At 40.5% G+C, this 14,432-nt stretch overlaps 1 protein-coding gene across 2 annotated transcripts in view; it reads right to left on the minus strand.

Annotated features, from left to right (window-relative positions):
• LOXHD1 (lipoxygenase homology PLAT domains 1) overlaps positions 1 to 13,894 on the minus strand; it is a 97,761-nt gene extending 83,867 nt beyond the window's left edge. The window contains exons 1-5 of one of the 2 annotated variants that reach the window (XM_065663633.1): positions 13,753 to 13,894; positions 11,721 to 11,875; positions 8,436 to 8,596; positions 1,140 to 1,216; positions 98 to 294 (exon numbers count right to left, since the gene is read on the minus strand). In XM_065663633.1, coding sequence (XP_065519705.1) covers positions 98 to 294; positions 1,140 to 1,216; positions 8,436 to 8,596; positions 11,721 to 11,875; positions 13,753 to 13,894 — 732 coding nt within the window. Of the gene's footprint in view, positions 1 to 97; positions 295 to 1,139; positions 1,217 to 8,435; positions 8,597 to 11,720; positions 11,876 to 13,752 lie in introns of those variants that run through there. The other variant, XM_065663634.1, reaches the window with a different exon arrangement.
• Positions 13,895 to 14,432: the final 538 nt, after the last annotated feature.

A 14,432-nucleotide genomic window follows, 5' to 3' on the forward strand; every position in this document is an offset into this window, starting at 1 on the left:
AGTCAGAGACTTACATCATATTCAGTCCTGAATGTTATATTGATTGGGAATTCAGACACTTGAATGAAGTGCAGAGCCACCTACAATTAATTCTTACCTTCCCAATGTCCATCGTATCTATAGTAAACTCATCCACTCGACCACGTTCAAAATAATTGCCTAGATCATTATCAGAGACTAAGAGAGTCTCTTTGCTGGAGTCTGCTTTTTCACCGTAGAGTTTGATGAAAACTCTGGAGTCTGAGCTGGCACCAGGGACATCTCCTGTCTTCACGCTGATGTGATAACTGACATCTAGAGAGATCAGTTTACAGAACACAGACACACAAGTGGCATTTCCAGTGCTCAGCCAGGCAATCAGCTTCAAAGAGATACAGGGAAGAATTGCTCCAGCTAGAGACACAGAAAGGAGTTTTCTCCTCTGTTCATCTTAGGGCCAAACTGGGTAAGAGGTCACACCTTAGCATTATTCAGCAAAATATAAGAGATGCAACGGTTACACTAATAAGCAGAAAATGTTCTGTATGCCTCTCTCGCACTGTTAGATGATTAACAAGCCATAAAAGTGGCCTGGGCAAGTGAGATGATTTCACTTTTTTTTTTTTTTAATTTTATATTTACAATTTAATTCAATAACTTTGATTCTTTTTCCTAAAACAGAACAAAAAGCATCTCAGCCTGAGCTCTGTAAGTGTGATTTTCTAAAGAAAATTGTAATATTTGAGCCCTGGTTCTTCAGAAAAGGACAATTTAATCTTTCTGGTGATTTTCTTCAGAGAACACAATGTTATTAGATGAAATTTACTCTACTAAAGCAGTGGCAATTCAAGATCCTTCAGAGAAAGCTGTACAAGAAAGCAGTTTTTAAACAAATTATAACACTAAAAATCAAAGTTTCTTTCTACACTTATGTTGTAATTGTTCTCTTTTTTGCAAATTAATCTCATTTGTAAACTAAGGTTTAAGGGTCAAAGTAATTTCCTCCTGAGCAATCCACTTCAGCTTCTTGCATAGGAATGTCAAAACCCACCCAGTAGTTTTACTGTGAATTGACATGGATTACAAAGTAGAATAAAGGAAACAAATACGTACATACACAGGTCAAACTCAGACTTTGTCTTTTTTGAAGCTAAACTCACTTTTTAGCATTGGTGACTCCCCAGCAGGTACTAGTTCTCTGACAATCTGACCGTCATCCTCGTTTTTGTCAAGCCATCTGGTTCACAAACAGAAGTCAGTTATCTTTGAATAATTAGGACCTATTATACCTTTCAAAACCTAGGATGGCTGTACACATAGCAAAAATCCACATTGTAAAAATCCACAAGACAGTCACAAAGGTGCTCTTTATCTCTGTTAAATTCACAGAAGCTTGACCAGACTCTACAGCAGTCACACTTTAAACCTCCATTTTCCAAAAGTCGAGATCATAAGAGCCCTGCTCGCAGTACATGAGCATCTGCTGTGATGTCAATCTGTTTGGAAAGCACAAACTCCAGAGCCACAAGTTATTCCTGTAAATAGGCAGGCTCAGTCTCTTGAAAGCTTTGACCTTCATTGACCAGAAATACTTGCAGCCTTTATTACAAGCCACATTTATTACAACATTTATATCATCTAAATTACTTAACCCCCACTTCTCTTCTTATTGTTTGCTTACTCTGGTTTATCATCAGTTTTCCCTTCCTTACAGGTCAGTATACCACACTCTTTTCTCCACCAGGAAGGGGATGAATTATGTTGACCCAGTTTCAGAAATGGGTTGTAGAAGCAGCTGGCACCAGCAAAAGAAAGGATTTCCTTTGCTTCTCAGCCTCTATCTAGGGACGCAACTAGACTAATTAAGAAAAAAATCAAGAAGAATACGGGAAAAAAAATGTGAAAGGAAAATGTAGGGAAACCAATTGCTAATCTTGTAACCTTAACAGCTGCTCCTTCAGCATCAGGGATGAGTGAATTACAGCCCCAACCCCATCATGTGCCATACAGTCAGCATTGTATGACAATGGCAAAGACCCTGTCAGAGGTTTCTCACTTTCTACTTCAAACCCAGACTGCTCAGGGTATTCCTGTAAGCATCTGCTTAGGGTCAGGTTTCCCACAGCAGTGCACTGGGGCCATTTCAGTCCCCCAGACATCACATGAGACCAAGCAGTTTCCAAAAAGCCCATTCTTCCCAGGTACACAGCTCTTTGCAGCAGCCTATTTTGAAGTATAAAAATACTGCTTAAAACCAGTGTGGGTGAACAAGGGACAAGTGAGCAAGATCTGGCAGGCCACACAGGGTATTTAAATTGCTTTAATAATTCCCAGAACTAGAAAAACAAATCCACCAAAACTGTTTCTTTTAGTAGGCAGCCACACAGCTATGTGAATGATACCAGACCCCAGAAGAACTGCTTCTGCACAAACACATTCAGTACAGATATTCTGCAAGCTTCTTTCAACATGGCCATGCCACACATGTTCTCCTTGGCTGACCCTCACACCAAAAAGAAGGGAAGCTCATTTCCCATTTCAATTTCCATCCTTGATTTTGCTGATGCGCCAGCACACATGGAAACCAGCAAATGACAGGGACAGGTTGGACAGGGCTTGGAGCAACCTGATCTAGTGGAAGGTGCCCCTGTTGATGGCAGGGAGGTTGGAACTAGATGAGCTTTAAGGTCCTTTCCAACCCAAACCAATCTGGGATTCTATGATTCTATGATGTGGGGACACGAACAAATGCCAAAATGGATTACACCTGTGGCATCTTGCTGGTAATAAGCCAGCACAGCTTTCAGTCATGAACAGTTGGATTTGCCATGGTGACCAGGAAGTAAGCAGATGTTTTGGAAGAGCAAGGATGATAGGTCTCCATTTTGTCCATCTAAGGGGATATTATCTTTTATTGTCCTCCTCTCCCTTCCTTCCCAGAGGAAAACAATAAGCACAAAGAAATCATATAAAAAAACAGCACCAGGAAAGAAATTCAAACATGAGCTAAGAACTGGCTGGTCCCAGAAGCACTAGCAGCAAAGTCTGCATGCAAAAGAGATGCATAGAGCCTCATCACACAAACACACATTTCCAGTCCCAGCTTTCCTGCAAGCTTTGGCGGGTTGTTGGGTATGCAGTCTACCCTGTATTTTTCCTTTTCACTAAAGCAGGTGGCCAAGTGCAGGTGTTACTTGAAAAGGGATAGAAGCTAACGGGGTGAGCATGAAGATGATAAATATGTGATGGTCACACAGACACCATGTGAGGGCATCAGATACGGCACTGTGCCTCAGTGGAGGCTGAGAGTTGTAGTGGGGATAGAGGAGCATAAAAATCTGTGGAGAAGACCATGAAATTGATGCCACAAATTGAGCAAGGGTAGAGTGAAAGGAGAACAGAAGAAAAGCCTGCTAAGACAACACTTTTTCTTAAGGAAGAAGTCTTTATTGTTTTGGGATGGGGGGATTTTTTTTAATTTTTTTTTTTACCTGCTAGAACTGGTCCTTAATATCTTTATATCACGTAGTTCTTGATCCTGGCTCAGTATTCGTGTCCTTGGAAAGGTATCCAATGGTTAGGGGATTGCATCATCCAAAAAGTTAAGATGCTTTTGCACAGGATGTTAACTGGAAGGACCCATAAAATTTGAGCCTGTGAACTCCACCCCACTGACACTACTGATTACAGCATGGCCTTCAGGAAGGCAGAAGCTCATAAGGCAGACACACTTCTGCTCTCCTGCTTTCTGTGTCCTGCAAGCTGCTGTTCTGTTGCTCGTGTACATGCTGTTGCTTTCTGATGCCTTCGCCACTGATGATGTTAGGGAAACATCTTCTGCACCAAAGTGGCAGGATGAAAATACATCCCACAAGAAACAGATTTCTGTGTGCAGAATGAGAAAAGCTAACTGCTTCAACAGTGAGAAAAGTGAGTCAAAAAAGGATAATGTGTCCCTAGATAAAGAAAATTCCACTACCAATGTTGGTAGCTACTGAAGGTAAGAGGAGTATGTCTTGGACTGGAGGAGGAAGAGTGAAGTTTATCAGCAGAAGTGGCTTAAGGCTCCTTACTTTGTTTCAGCCAAGAGAACAGTCAGAAGTGGCAGAGGCACTATTTTCTCAAGAAAAGAGAAGTTGTTTCCTCTGATTTTCATGACAGAGGAAGCATCTGGATGAGCAATGCCATTGTGTTCCTTCACTTCAGCACATATGCTGCAATATCCTAATTTTACTTCAATGTAATTCCAATAGCATATCACAAAGTGACAGATTGCAACCAGGGGTTTATGGTCTTACACTGAACACAAATGGATTGACACATTATAAACACATCAGGCTTCAGAAAATAGGTTTTTCAGTATGGTGCCATCATATTCCTAGCACAAAAGACGTGACAAGGTCTTTTATTTTATCAGAGCTTCCACATGATTTTAGTACATGCAATTTATTTTGGGTTTTGCAAGGGTGTAGTTGTATCATGTATAACATACTTCGTTCTAGAGAGATACTGTATGTCCAATAACCAAAAGCAGACACAAATATGATATGAAAGCCACTTCAGAGATAATTTCTAGAGGATCAGAGAGTCAGAGAGTCAGAGAAGCATTGGAAAAAACTATGGTGTGATATCACATATAGCATTTGAAATCCAGCAGGTGATAGCCTGTGTTTAATTAGAACGATTAGCACATCCATTAGACTCAGAGATACTGATGTATTTGTGTGTGTCTTTAAATATAACTTGTGTATATAAATATGTGTAAAAGAGACATTTCAGTCTGATTCTACGAAAAGAAAAAACAACAAGAGGTTCATCTGGATCCTTTTTATGATGAACACTTTTGGCATTTGATCGAATAAATGTTCTTTCACAGAAGTCTCCTAGTGCATCATCCTATTCATGGTCTGTCTGTTGTTCTTCAGAGAACTAATGATGTTCCCTTATGCTTGTGCTGGAGAAAAATTAGGATGGTGCAGTCCATATACTTAGGAGAAAGTGTAATGAAGTATCATTGAAGATTTCAGTGGAGCTGTAATGATTTATAGCATATAAAATTCTATCCTATCACAAACTCGTGACTTTGCCTGATTGAAAATTCATTTCTGTCTGGGATAGAAATACTATTGAAAATAGACTATTTTAGAGAATGTCAGCTAGTCCATTCCTGGACTTCCACAGAGCCTTGAGGAGAAAACGAAATCTGAAGAACTCAGTTCTGAGCTTCAAAAAGTCTGCCTCCAGTTCTGGGGCAAAAGATAAACTCTTTCATTTTGAACTTTCTAGCAGTGTTCACGATCACAATACCTAAACCACATCAGGTATTATAAAGTATTAATTGTTTAGTTGTGCCACTGAATGATTCAGAGTTCATTCCCTAAAAGCATAGATAGTATAAAGTCATGGAGCCATAAGGGAGGAATAACACTGTAACGCATCCAAGTGATATACTAGTAATTCTGCAAATAAAGTTTGGAGAAATTACTCGTATTTACTTCTTGAAAGCACAAATCAAATGACCGCTTTAAAAATCACTGAGAAGAGCTACAAACTATTCCCTTTACAGCCAACTAGAGCTTTTAGAGTTGAAAGCATAGGCCTGGAAGTCATTATTTCTTGATGCTTTTCCTGAATGTGACACAAACTCACAAGTAATTCACTTAGCTTGTCTTTATCTGTGCTGGCTCCCTTGTACAACAAAGACAGCTTTTCTCATAGGGCTCTTGTGACTACTAGGTAATAGATGTTCCTATAGAGTCATAAAAAAGCTTTCAAATTATATATATTATATATATTATATATATTATATATATTATATATATTATATATATTATATATATTATATATATTATATATTATATATATTATATATATTATATATATTATATATATTATATATATATATTACATATAAACAATATATATTTTGTATATTTATAATACATACTTACATATATTTATAGAATATATATTTATATAATATACAATATATATAATATATATTTCAAAATGCAGCCAAGTATAAGAATAGGTAAATAACAAGACTAGAGGCTTCAATGAGCTATATACAGTGAAGATCTATAAGGATACTCTACAGACATTAATTACAGTAGAAGCTGGTTAGCCAGCTCTTTGCTCTGCTATCCATTCCCCATATGCTAGCACAACCTAGTTTTTGTAGAGGTAAGAAGCCTGTGAAACTTTCTGCATCGAGATGTGTTTCTGCTGGAAAGCATTTTGTCCTCTACCTGTCCCACAATGACAGCTAAGCAGCAAAAAGTCAACAGAGTATCTTTCAGTAACCACACAGCAGCAGCAGTTGTTTTCTCCAGACCATGCAATTATGCTGTGTAGAAGAGTCAAAGTTAATCAGGTCTTGGATATTAAGGCAATGAGAACATCAGCATGTATACTGGCTGGCCTCAGAATACCCAAGCAGAAACAGAAGCTTCCCTGGTGTCCCCCAGAGGGAGTCTCTAATTAACCTCACTCGCATTGGCTCTTCTTGGCTAAGTCTTCAGCATCTTGGCTCTGAAGAGGCAGGTGAAGGAGAGCTCTATGAGCAGCTGCCAAAGCAGAGAGGACATAAGCTGTCCGTGGCCTACAGGACTGGAGGGGAACATCCAAATGCTGCAGGTCATGGAGATTTTTATCCCTCACATAGAGGATGCAGTGGGTGAGCACCTTTGCCCTCAGATATCTCCAGACTCCATGACGACACCCGTATACTGCGATGATGCCCCCATCTCTTGAGAGACACAGGCACCAAAGATAGTGAGAGGGAGCAGCTGTCCCTGTGTTTGGAGGTGATCAGTCATGTTACCTTCTCAATCTGAGAGGAAGAGATAATGTTGGCACAAGGACAGCAAATAAAGCTGCATGAACAACACAGATATCACTTGGAAAAAGAGACGCTTAGAAACGCAAGAAGAGTGGAATTCCATCTTTTGTGACTTGAAGCCTGAATGCACCCTACTAATGTTTTGGGGATAAAGTCTTGGGTTTTCTTTCTTCCTCCTTTTTCAGTCCCTGGCCTGAGGGAAATGCCCTGTGGACTCCAATACACAGCTATAAAGCTAAGGGGAAGGGGGCTATCCCTCCAAGCTGAGGCAAGATGCCCAGCTAAACAGTCAGGTAAGGCCATGCAAAAGGAAATATTTAAAATGAGCCAGCTGCATAGTGCCGTTAGACACAGAGGCATCTCTGAGGAGTCTGAGCAAAACAGCTCTTCACATGGGCACTTCACGTCCAAGTAAAAACCTGTCTAGCTTGCTTGCTTAACTCAGTAAAACATATGGTTGTTAAATATGTATCAAAAGGCAGCAATGACAACATGGTGGTTTGTTCTTTGAAAAGGGAGAGACTGGCTTGCTTTTCACAACCAAGATGACATTGCATCTGCTGCTCTGTGCTGTCTCCCCAGTGAGTTTGCTCTCTGACAAGATGTGGCTTTAGCACTGCAGAGAGGCTGGGGCTGGCTCCTGTTTTGTATTTGGCTGAATCCCCTCATTATAATGGAGTTCTTCCAAGAAAAGAGACAAGTAACCATCTTAGAGATTTTACCTTTGCAATTTAAAAATAACTGTGTTTTGTAATTCTCCTTGTTCCCCAGGAGATTACTTATTAGAGCAGGTACCTGATGTAGCTAAGTGGAACAAAATGAACTTCCATCCTACAGGACAGACAACCTGAGAGACTAAGTGGGACTTTAGAGTACACTGGACTAGGCTGAGTTTAGTCTTTTTTGTTTCCACCAAGTTCTATTTGTGCTGCAGTGTTGAGGCAGGCCCTCATTACTTCCAGAACAGATGGTACATATCATTCCCCATGGGTACCCTCAGTGCAACACATTTCTTTTGGCCACTTGGTTGTCTAGAAAAGAGAAGAATACATTTATAACCCACCCATACAGGTAAGTTAGAGCCCCCTGCTCTACCACCATCTCTGTGTGTATGATAAGCATTTCCTTTCATGCAAGGAGCTCTTAAGACAGCAGCTTAAAAATTCTGCATTCTTCCAACACAAAAATAGCATCCCATTGCTCCTGGAAAGATGGGATGTGCATGAGAGGGACCGGAACCTTGTCACACACATGCAATAAAACTAGCAGATTGTAGCGGATTGCAGAGCGTGTTTCTGCAGCAGGCAATTGCAGTGGCTATGGATGTGGTACTGGAAGGTTGCATTCTACCTTTTGGAAATTCTCTGTATTACTGAGCTAATTACTGAGAAGTTCACAATTCAGATTGCAGTTCATTTGGTAAGGGGAGTTAGCCATATCTTAAACCTCCCAGTTCACACTCTTTGCTTTCAGGCTTAGCAAAAATAAATGAATGAATAAATAAAAAGGATTAAGCTGTGCTCAGAAGATTCCAGTCTTGGAACAACAGCTAGGCTCTTCAAAGTCTTGCAAATGCATAGATGGAGGCACAATTTGCAAGCTTTGTTTCTAGTACCTGTAGCAGGGGAATTCCACAGCCTCACTTTCTGGCTGTCCTTCTTCCCTCACTATCACTTTGGCAAGGTACCAGCCACTGCTTCCTCCTTTGCCGTCATGCCCTATCCTCACCCTCCTCACCTGCTTCAGCGTTACTGCTTCAACGAAGAATTCATCAGCCTTTGAGAAGGAGAAGAAAAAAGGTAAGGCAATATTTCTCCTTAAAAAAAACAAACCAGCCAAATATATTATTGTAATTGAACCAACATCCTCAGCATTCCGCAAGACAATTCTTTGTAAGACAAAGGAGAAAGTGTGAATTAATATACAAAAGAATGAAAGCTTGAATATTTGTGCTAGATGTATAACATCAGATTTACAAATATATGATCTTCCAGCATCTTAAATCTCCCACATCACTGCATGCCCTCCATAACTGTAAAAAAGATAAGTAATTTGATTATTAAGAAGTTAATACAGTGGGGCCGGAAATCCAACTTCAAACCCCTGCTTAGATACCAACTTTGTGGGAAATCCAGGACAGTCACTTCAGAACAAATCCACAGAGGTATTTAGAGGTAGAGTTTAAGGATATTGCTCCATGTTAAATTACGGACTAGTGAGCGCAATTTAACCCCAGCGATTTCTTGGCATGCAAGAATTAGGTATGGCTGCATAGGGGTATTTCCACCTGCTCCATGAACAGTGTTTGGTTGTGTCAGAGTTTAGTGTGAACCTAACCCAGCAGCAAAACATCCTTAATATCCCACAAAACACATGAATTTTATGTTGTTTTTGTTGTGGTGGTGTTTTTTGTTTGGGGCTTTTTCTTGGAAAAGACCTCAAATTGCCAACCTACAGATTAACCCAAAAGAAGGCCCCTCAAGACCAGACTTCTGTTACCCAAGAGTATACTGTGAGGAGCAGTTCCCAGTGGGTGATGGAATTTTTTATTAAAAGAGCAAGCCAATCCTCTGGGAATCAGGCAGAGAGGTATCTATGGTACATGTACAGACACACACACATGTATAGTAAATACTGTGTGCAAGCACATGGAGTATCTGAAGCATACAGTTCAACAAAGAGATGTGACTGCTGTGATTACCATCTGGCTGAGATGCCCTGCTAGGTAAGACACTGCCATTCATTTGTTCATCTCCTGAAAGCCCATGAAGCACACATGGTGGTAACATATATCCAATTAGCTCCCAGAAAGTGTGGTGGCATGGGAATACCCATTTCAATATTTAAATTTATTAAAAGAGTTGTAATTTTTCCATCACTCAGAACCCCAAACCAGCCTTTAAATTAAAGATTAGACAGATTGACACTTTTTAAGTGTTAGTGATGGGCTTACATACCTGAACAAGTGCTACTTGCATAGTCAAAACTGCTGAACTGGGGATGTAAGGTATCGGTACCTCACTGAGTCAGTCTAAGTCAATGAAGTCTAATTCATTAGGCCTGCTGTTCATCTCCCTTATTAATGGCTGATATAAACTAATGAGAAAGTAACTAACTGGAACAACAGCAGGGCAAAAAACTAATTTAGAGGCATCTTTAAATTTTACCTTATATACAGGCTTTTCAAGTCAAATTGGTAATCAAGGTACTACTGGCTTCAGTGGCTGTAGATTAGAGCCTGCTCTGACTTAGCTACATTTCTTTTTAACAGGGTGTCTGAGTTAATCAGTGTAGATATATTCACTCAGTCTCTTGAACTTATGAGCTCTAAGTTTCTCAGGTTCATTCCTTAAACAGCTTCCAACTCATTCACCAGCTATCAACTCCTCTTGCCAAGACAGCAGTTTTCCGTTAGTTTCAGTTTGGTTTATATCACTTGCATACTGTTAATCATAGTAATTGCTTTCCAAAATGATTTTCATTATTTTTTCTATTTTTCCCTTTCATGCAGGTTACCCTATAACTCATTTTTGGAGTAAAAATAAAATAGTCATTATTTGTCTTTAAAAACCTTTTATCTTCTGAGAATCAAGCACCTTCTTTGCGACTTCATTGAAACAGTGTTTAAATCATCACCAAAACATGATGTATTTTACTATTATTTTGACAAAACAAGATTTTGCCAAATAACAAAATGCTATCTTTTATAACTGGGACCTACTTCTAAAAAATAAAAAAATGAACGTAACTGCATAGGAAAAAATATGATGTTTCGATGTCCATGTCTGCAAACCTATATGTCATTTAGAAAGAGAGTGAATTTACAGACTATGTAAATATCACGTTTCCATGTACAGGTCTTACAGGCGCAAGAAAACTGTGATGAAAGCTCTTCCAAAGTCTAAAAACTCAGTGATTTCAATGAAGAACTGGAAATTCTGGACACTCAAAAGCAAATCCAGTGTGTTAATACATGTTTCAGAAGCCTGAATACAACAGTTAATTTTGAAAACATGACCTCCTTTTCATTTTTGCATTCCAACATCCTCATTTTCTTTCCATTCCAAATCTTAAATCAAATAATGACACAAAAGATGAGAAATCTGCAGAGTTGTGTAATCAGATTCTCAAAATCCTCTCCAGGAGATACAGATTACATTTCACTTGTCAAAGTTGGACCATATAGATCCAAAACTGGCTTCATAAAAAGTAAGTTGAGCATTAAAGTAGGTTAATCAGATCAGCATATTATACACTTGTTAATGCGTTTAACACTACAAGGGCTTTAACTACAATTTGACCTTTTCCTATATCCAGCTTTCCAAGGATCTCTGTCTTCACTCCAGGCCATTTCCACCCCATCCATTCAGGACTTGGTCACAGAAAAACATGTTGATAAGCAGATTGAAAATAACACACAAAAACTGAGTTCATCATGGTTGAGGGAAGACTGGAGGAAATATAAAGGAAACAGATTAGGCTTTCACTTCAAATTTTCACATTAAATAAGATTTTTTTTTCTTGCTTTGCCCTGGGAGACAGATTTTTGCCATATTAGAGGAAGGGCAAAAGACTCACTCTTGTTCTTGGAAGATGCACAGATTTTCTGTAAGCCTTCCCTGATCTGAAGATGCAATGTCAACAGTCAGGACTTAGCTGGGAAGCAACTAGGAGACTCTTATGAACATACTGATTTCAAGCAATGACACACGGTCCCTGACCTGAACGTCCCTCCAACTGCAACCTGTTATGATGCTCCGTGGACATAACTTATTCTCCTTTCTTTCCTAGCCCAAACTGGCACGGAAATCAGCCAAGCTTACAAACACATACATCAAAAAACAAAATCTACAGTCAAACACTTAAAAACCTGTCTTAAGGAGCTGCTGTGTGAACTTACGTTGCCCTTTTCAAACTTATTGACGGTGTTGATGCAGTTGTAGAGAACACGATCTCCCGTGTCTCCTTGGTCACCGATGAGGCACACAAAGACATTGGCATCCGTGCCACTCCCACTTACCGTCCCAGTGCAAACCGTTACCCGGTACTTAATTACTGTGGAGACATAGATTAATAAAACAATTGCAGCAACACAATTAATTGCCATTTAAATTTACTACATTTTTCACAGAATTACTATTAATTTAAAATGCTTGTACTTCCAGTTGGTACTTCTGATGATGTATTTACTTCAACATTTCAATGCTATCATGTAATCACAGAACGGTTTGGGTTGGAAGGGGCATTAAAGCTCAGCCAGTTCCAATCCCCTGCCATAGGCAGGGACACCTTCCAATAGACCAGGTTGCTTCAAGCCCCTTCCAACCTGGCCTTGAACACTGCAGGGATGGGGCCACCAGGAAAAGAAAAACAGCCGAAATAGGAAGGCCTGAAATGCCAAGAAAAAACATAAACCCCCTCCACAGGACACAAAAATGCCATCCTCTTCAGGTAAAACCTCATGAATTGGAGTGCATAGCCTCCTCAGGGCCCTGCCTCTCCTACCTCCCCTCCTGCCTTCCCAAGTGGATCCTTGTGAAGAGGGACCTTGTAACAACATGTTCTGGAAAAACATCATTTTCAGCACCCAGAGGTACCTCAGGGAGAAAAAAAGAGTTAAAAAGTGCTGAGCACTCGGGGACCTGAGGAACAGGCTCTTCACATTGGCTTTATGGGGGAAGACAAGCCCAGTTGGCCCAATCTCCATCATAGTGCAGGAGGTTGGATCGTGTCTTGCCTGCATATCACCTTTGAGATCATTATTGAGGATTCTGATGGGTAGATTTTCAGTTGCCACCTTCCTCCCCCTGCCCTACCCTCATCTCTTCTCCCCCAGCCCATTGGGTGAAGGATTTCCAGCAGAAATTTCACAAAGAAGAACCAACCCCGGAACCAACCTTCAAGAGGGAAACATTATTCTCCGGCATCAGGAAGGGACAAGGAAAAATACTGTCATCCTCCCTCTGAAACCAACACACGAGTACTGCATCTCACCCGTGCTCAGCACAATTGCTCCTCACGGGGAAGTGCCCGCTTTTGAACTCAAGCAGCCCTCTCCACAGCTGATTAAAAATACATTTCAAACCCAGCTTTATTTACATTTTAATAACATCTGCAATTACAATTACTCTTCCTCTTCTGAGGAACTGCTCAGCTGCATGCAGATCACTGAGTTCACTGGAAACTTCACAAAACAGGGGACTCACGGTCTACAGAGTGTGGAGCCCCACCGGCTGTTTTGGTAGAAATAAGAGAAATCCCAGCATCCACCTTGAGATATGCTGCTCTCCGAAAGTCTCCTTTCAAATACATTTAGTTCTTGTGACACAAGGTCAAGACTGAAGTGGCCACTTCTGGGAGCCAGCTCAAAGTTATGCAGCTTTCCTTAATTAAATCTCCAGTTCGAGCGCAGTTAACCCAATAAATAGATCAGATTGCTTACATGTACTGAATGATGTCTATGCTCTCACAGAACTCTTCTGTGTAACTTCCCATACATTTGTACATATAGCTGCTTTAATGTGCATATAATTAAATAAAACTTTAAAGCCCAAAAGTGGTTGCTGATTTTTTTGCCTTTCAGCTGAGTGAGCTTTCCATGAACATCACTCAATCCTCGTATTCCACTTTTTGAGGAAGAATGAGAAAAAATCCAAGTTTTGGAAAAAAGAAAAAAAAAAGCTCTGGAAACAATTGTATTGCAGCCAGACGTCTCCCCTCTCCCATCAAAAAGAAATCTGCTCAGAACAAGAACCTGGGATTTCTAAGGCTTCATAAAGCTAATGATGCTCTCAGAAAATACTGCAGAGAGAAAGTGCCAGAAAGAAAAGCTCATTGAATTGCATCGGTTTGCTTGTGCATCCCTTACACAAAGAGGGTTTCTTTCTATTCAGGTCCTAAGTGAACCCCTAAATGGAGCCCGTGGCTCTCACCTGGCATGACTTCAGTCACTAGAGATCCCTCCGCAGGGAGCTCCCGCACGATCTCATTGTCGTCTTCATTTATATCTAGCCAGCGGCCACAGTTGAATGAGTATTTTTCTTTTGTCAGCGTTTTCAACAGAGTTACCTTCATTAAACCAAAACACTGTGTGAGTTCAGAGCCTTAAAGACAAAAAAGCAACAAGCTCCTGACAGGTTTTTGCCTGGGAAGCAAGAGTAGGTAGCTACAGAGAAATAGCACACTTTAAAAATGAGACCGTCATTCCGACTTGTGCATGACGGTGATGCATGGAGCAAAGTCTGTCATAGCTGATAGCTTTTCATTCCTACATTCTCCAATCGCTCCACAGTGTTGTGAAAGTATTGTTGGATATTGTGGATCTTAGTAACTGCTTGTCATATGCCACTGCATAAACCTACAGAGCAAAATATGGATGGCATGGGCAGCGACACCTTCCACTACACCAGGTTGCTCCAAGCCCTGTCCAACACTGCTAGGCATGGGGCAGCAACAGCTTCTCTGGGCAACCTGTGTCAGTGACTCACTACCCTCACAAGGAAGAAATTCGGCCTAAGAGCTCGCCTCTCTCTCGTCTGGTAGGTTAAAACCATTCCCCCTTGTCCTGCAACTACAGGCCCTTGCCCAAAGCCCCTCTCCAGGTTTCTTGTAG

Source organism: Lathamus discolor, chromosome Z (genome assembly GCF_037157495.1).
Source record: "Lathamus discolor isolate bLatDis1 chromosome Z, bLatDis1.hap1, whole genome shotgun sequence".
Classification (NCBI taxonomy): domain Eukaryota; kingdom Metazoa; phylum Chordata; class Aves; order Psittaciformes; family Psittacidae; genus Lathamus; species Lathamus discolor.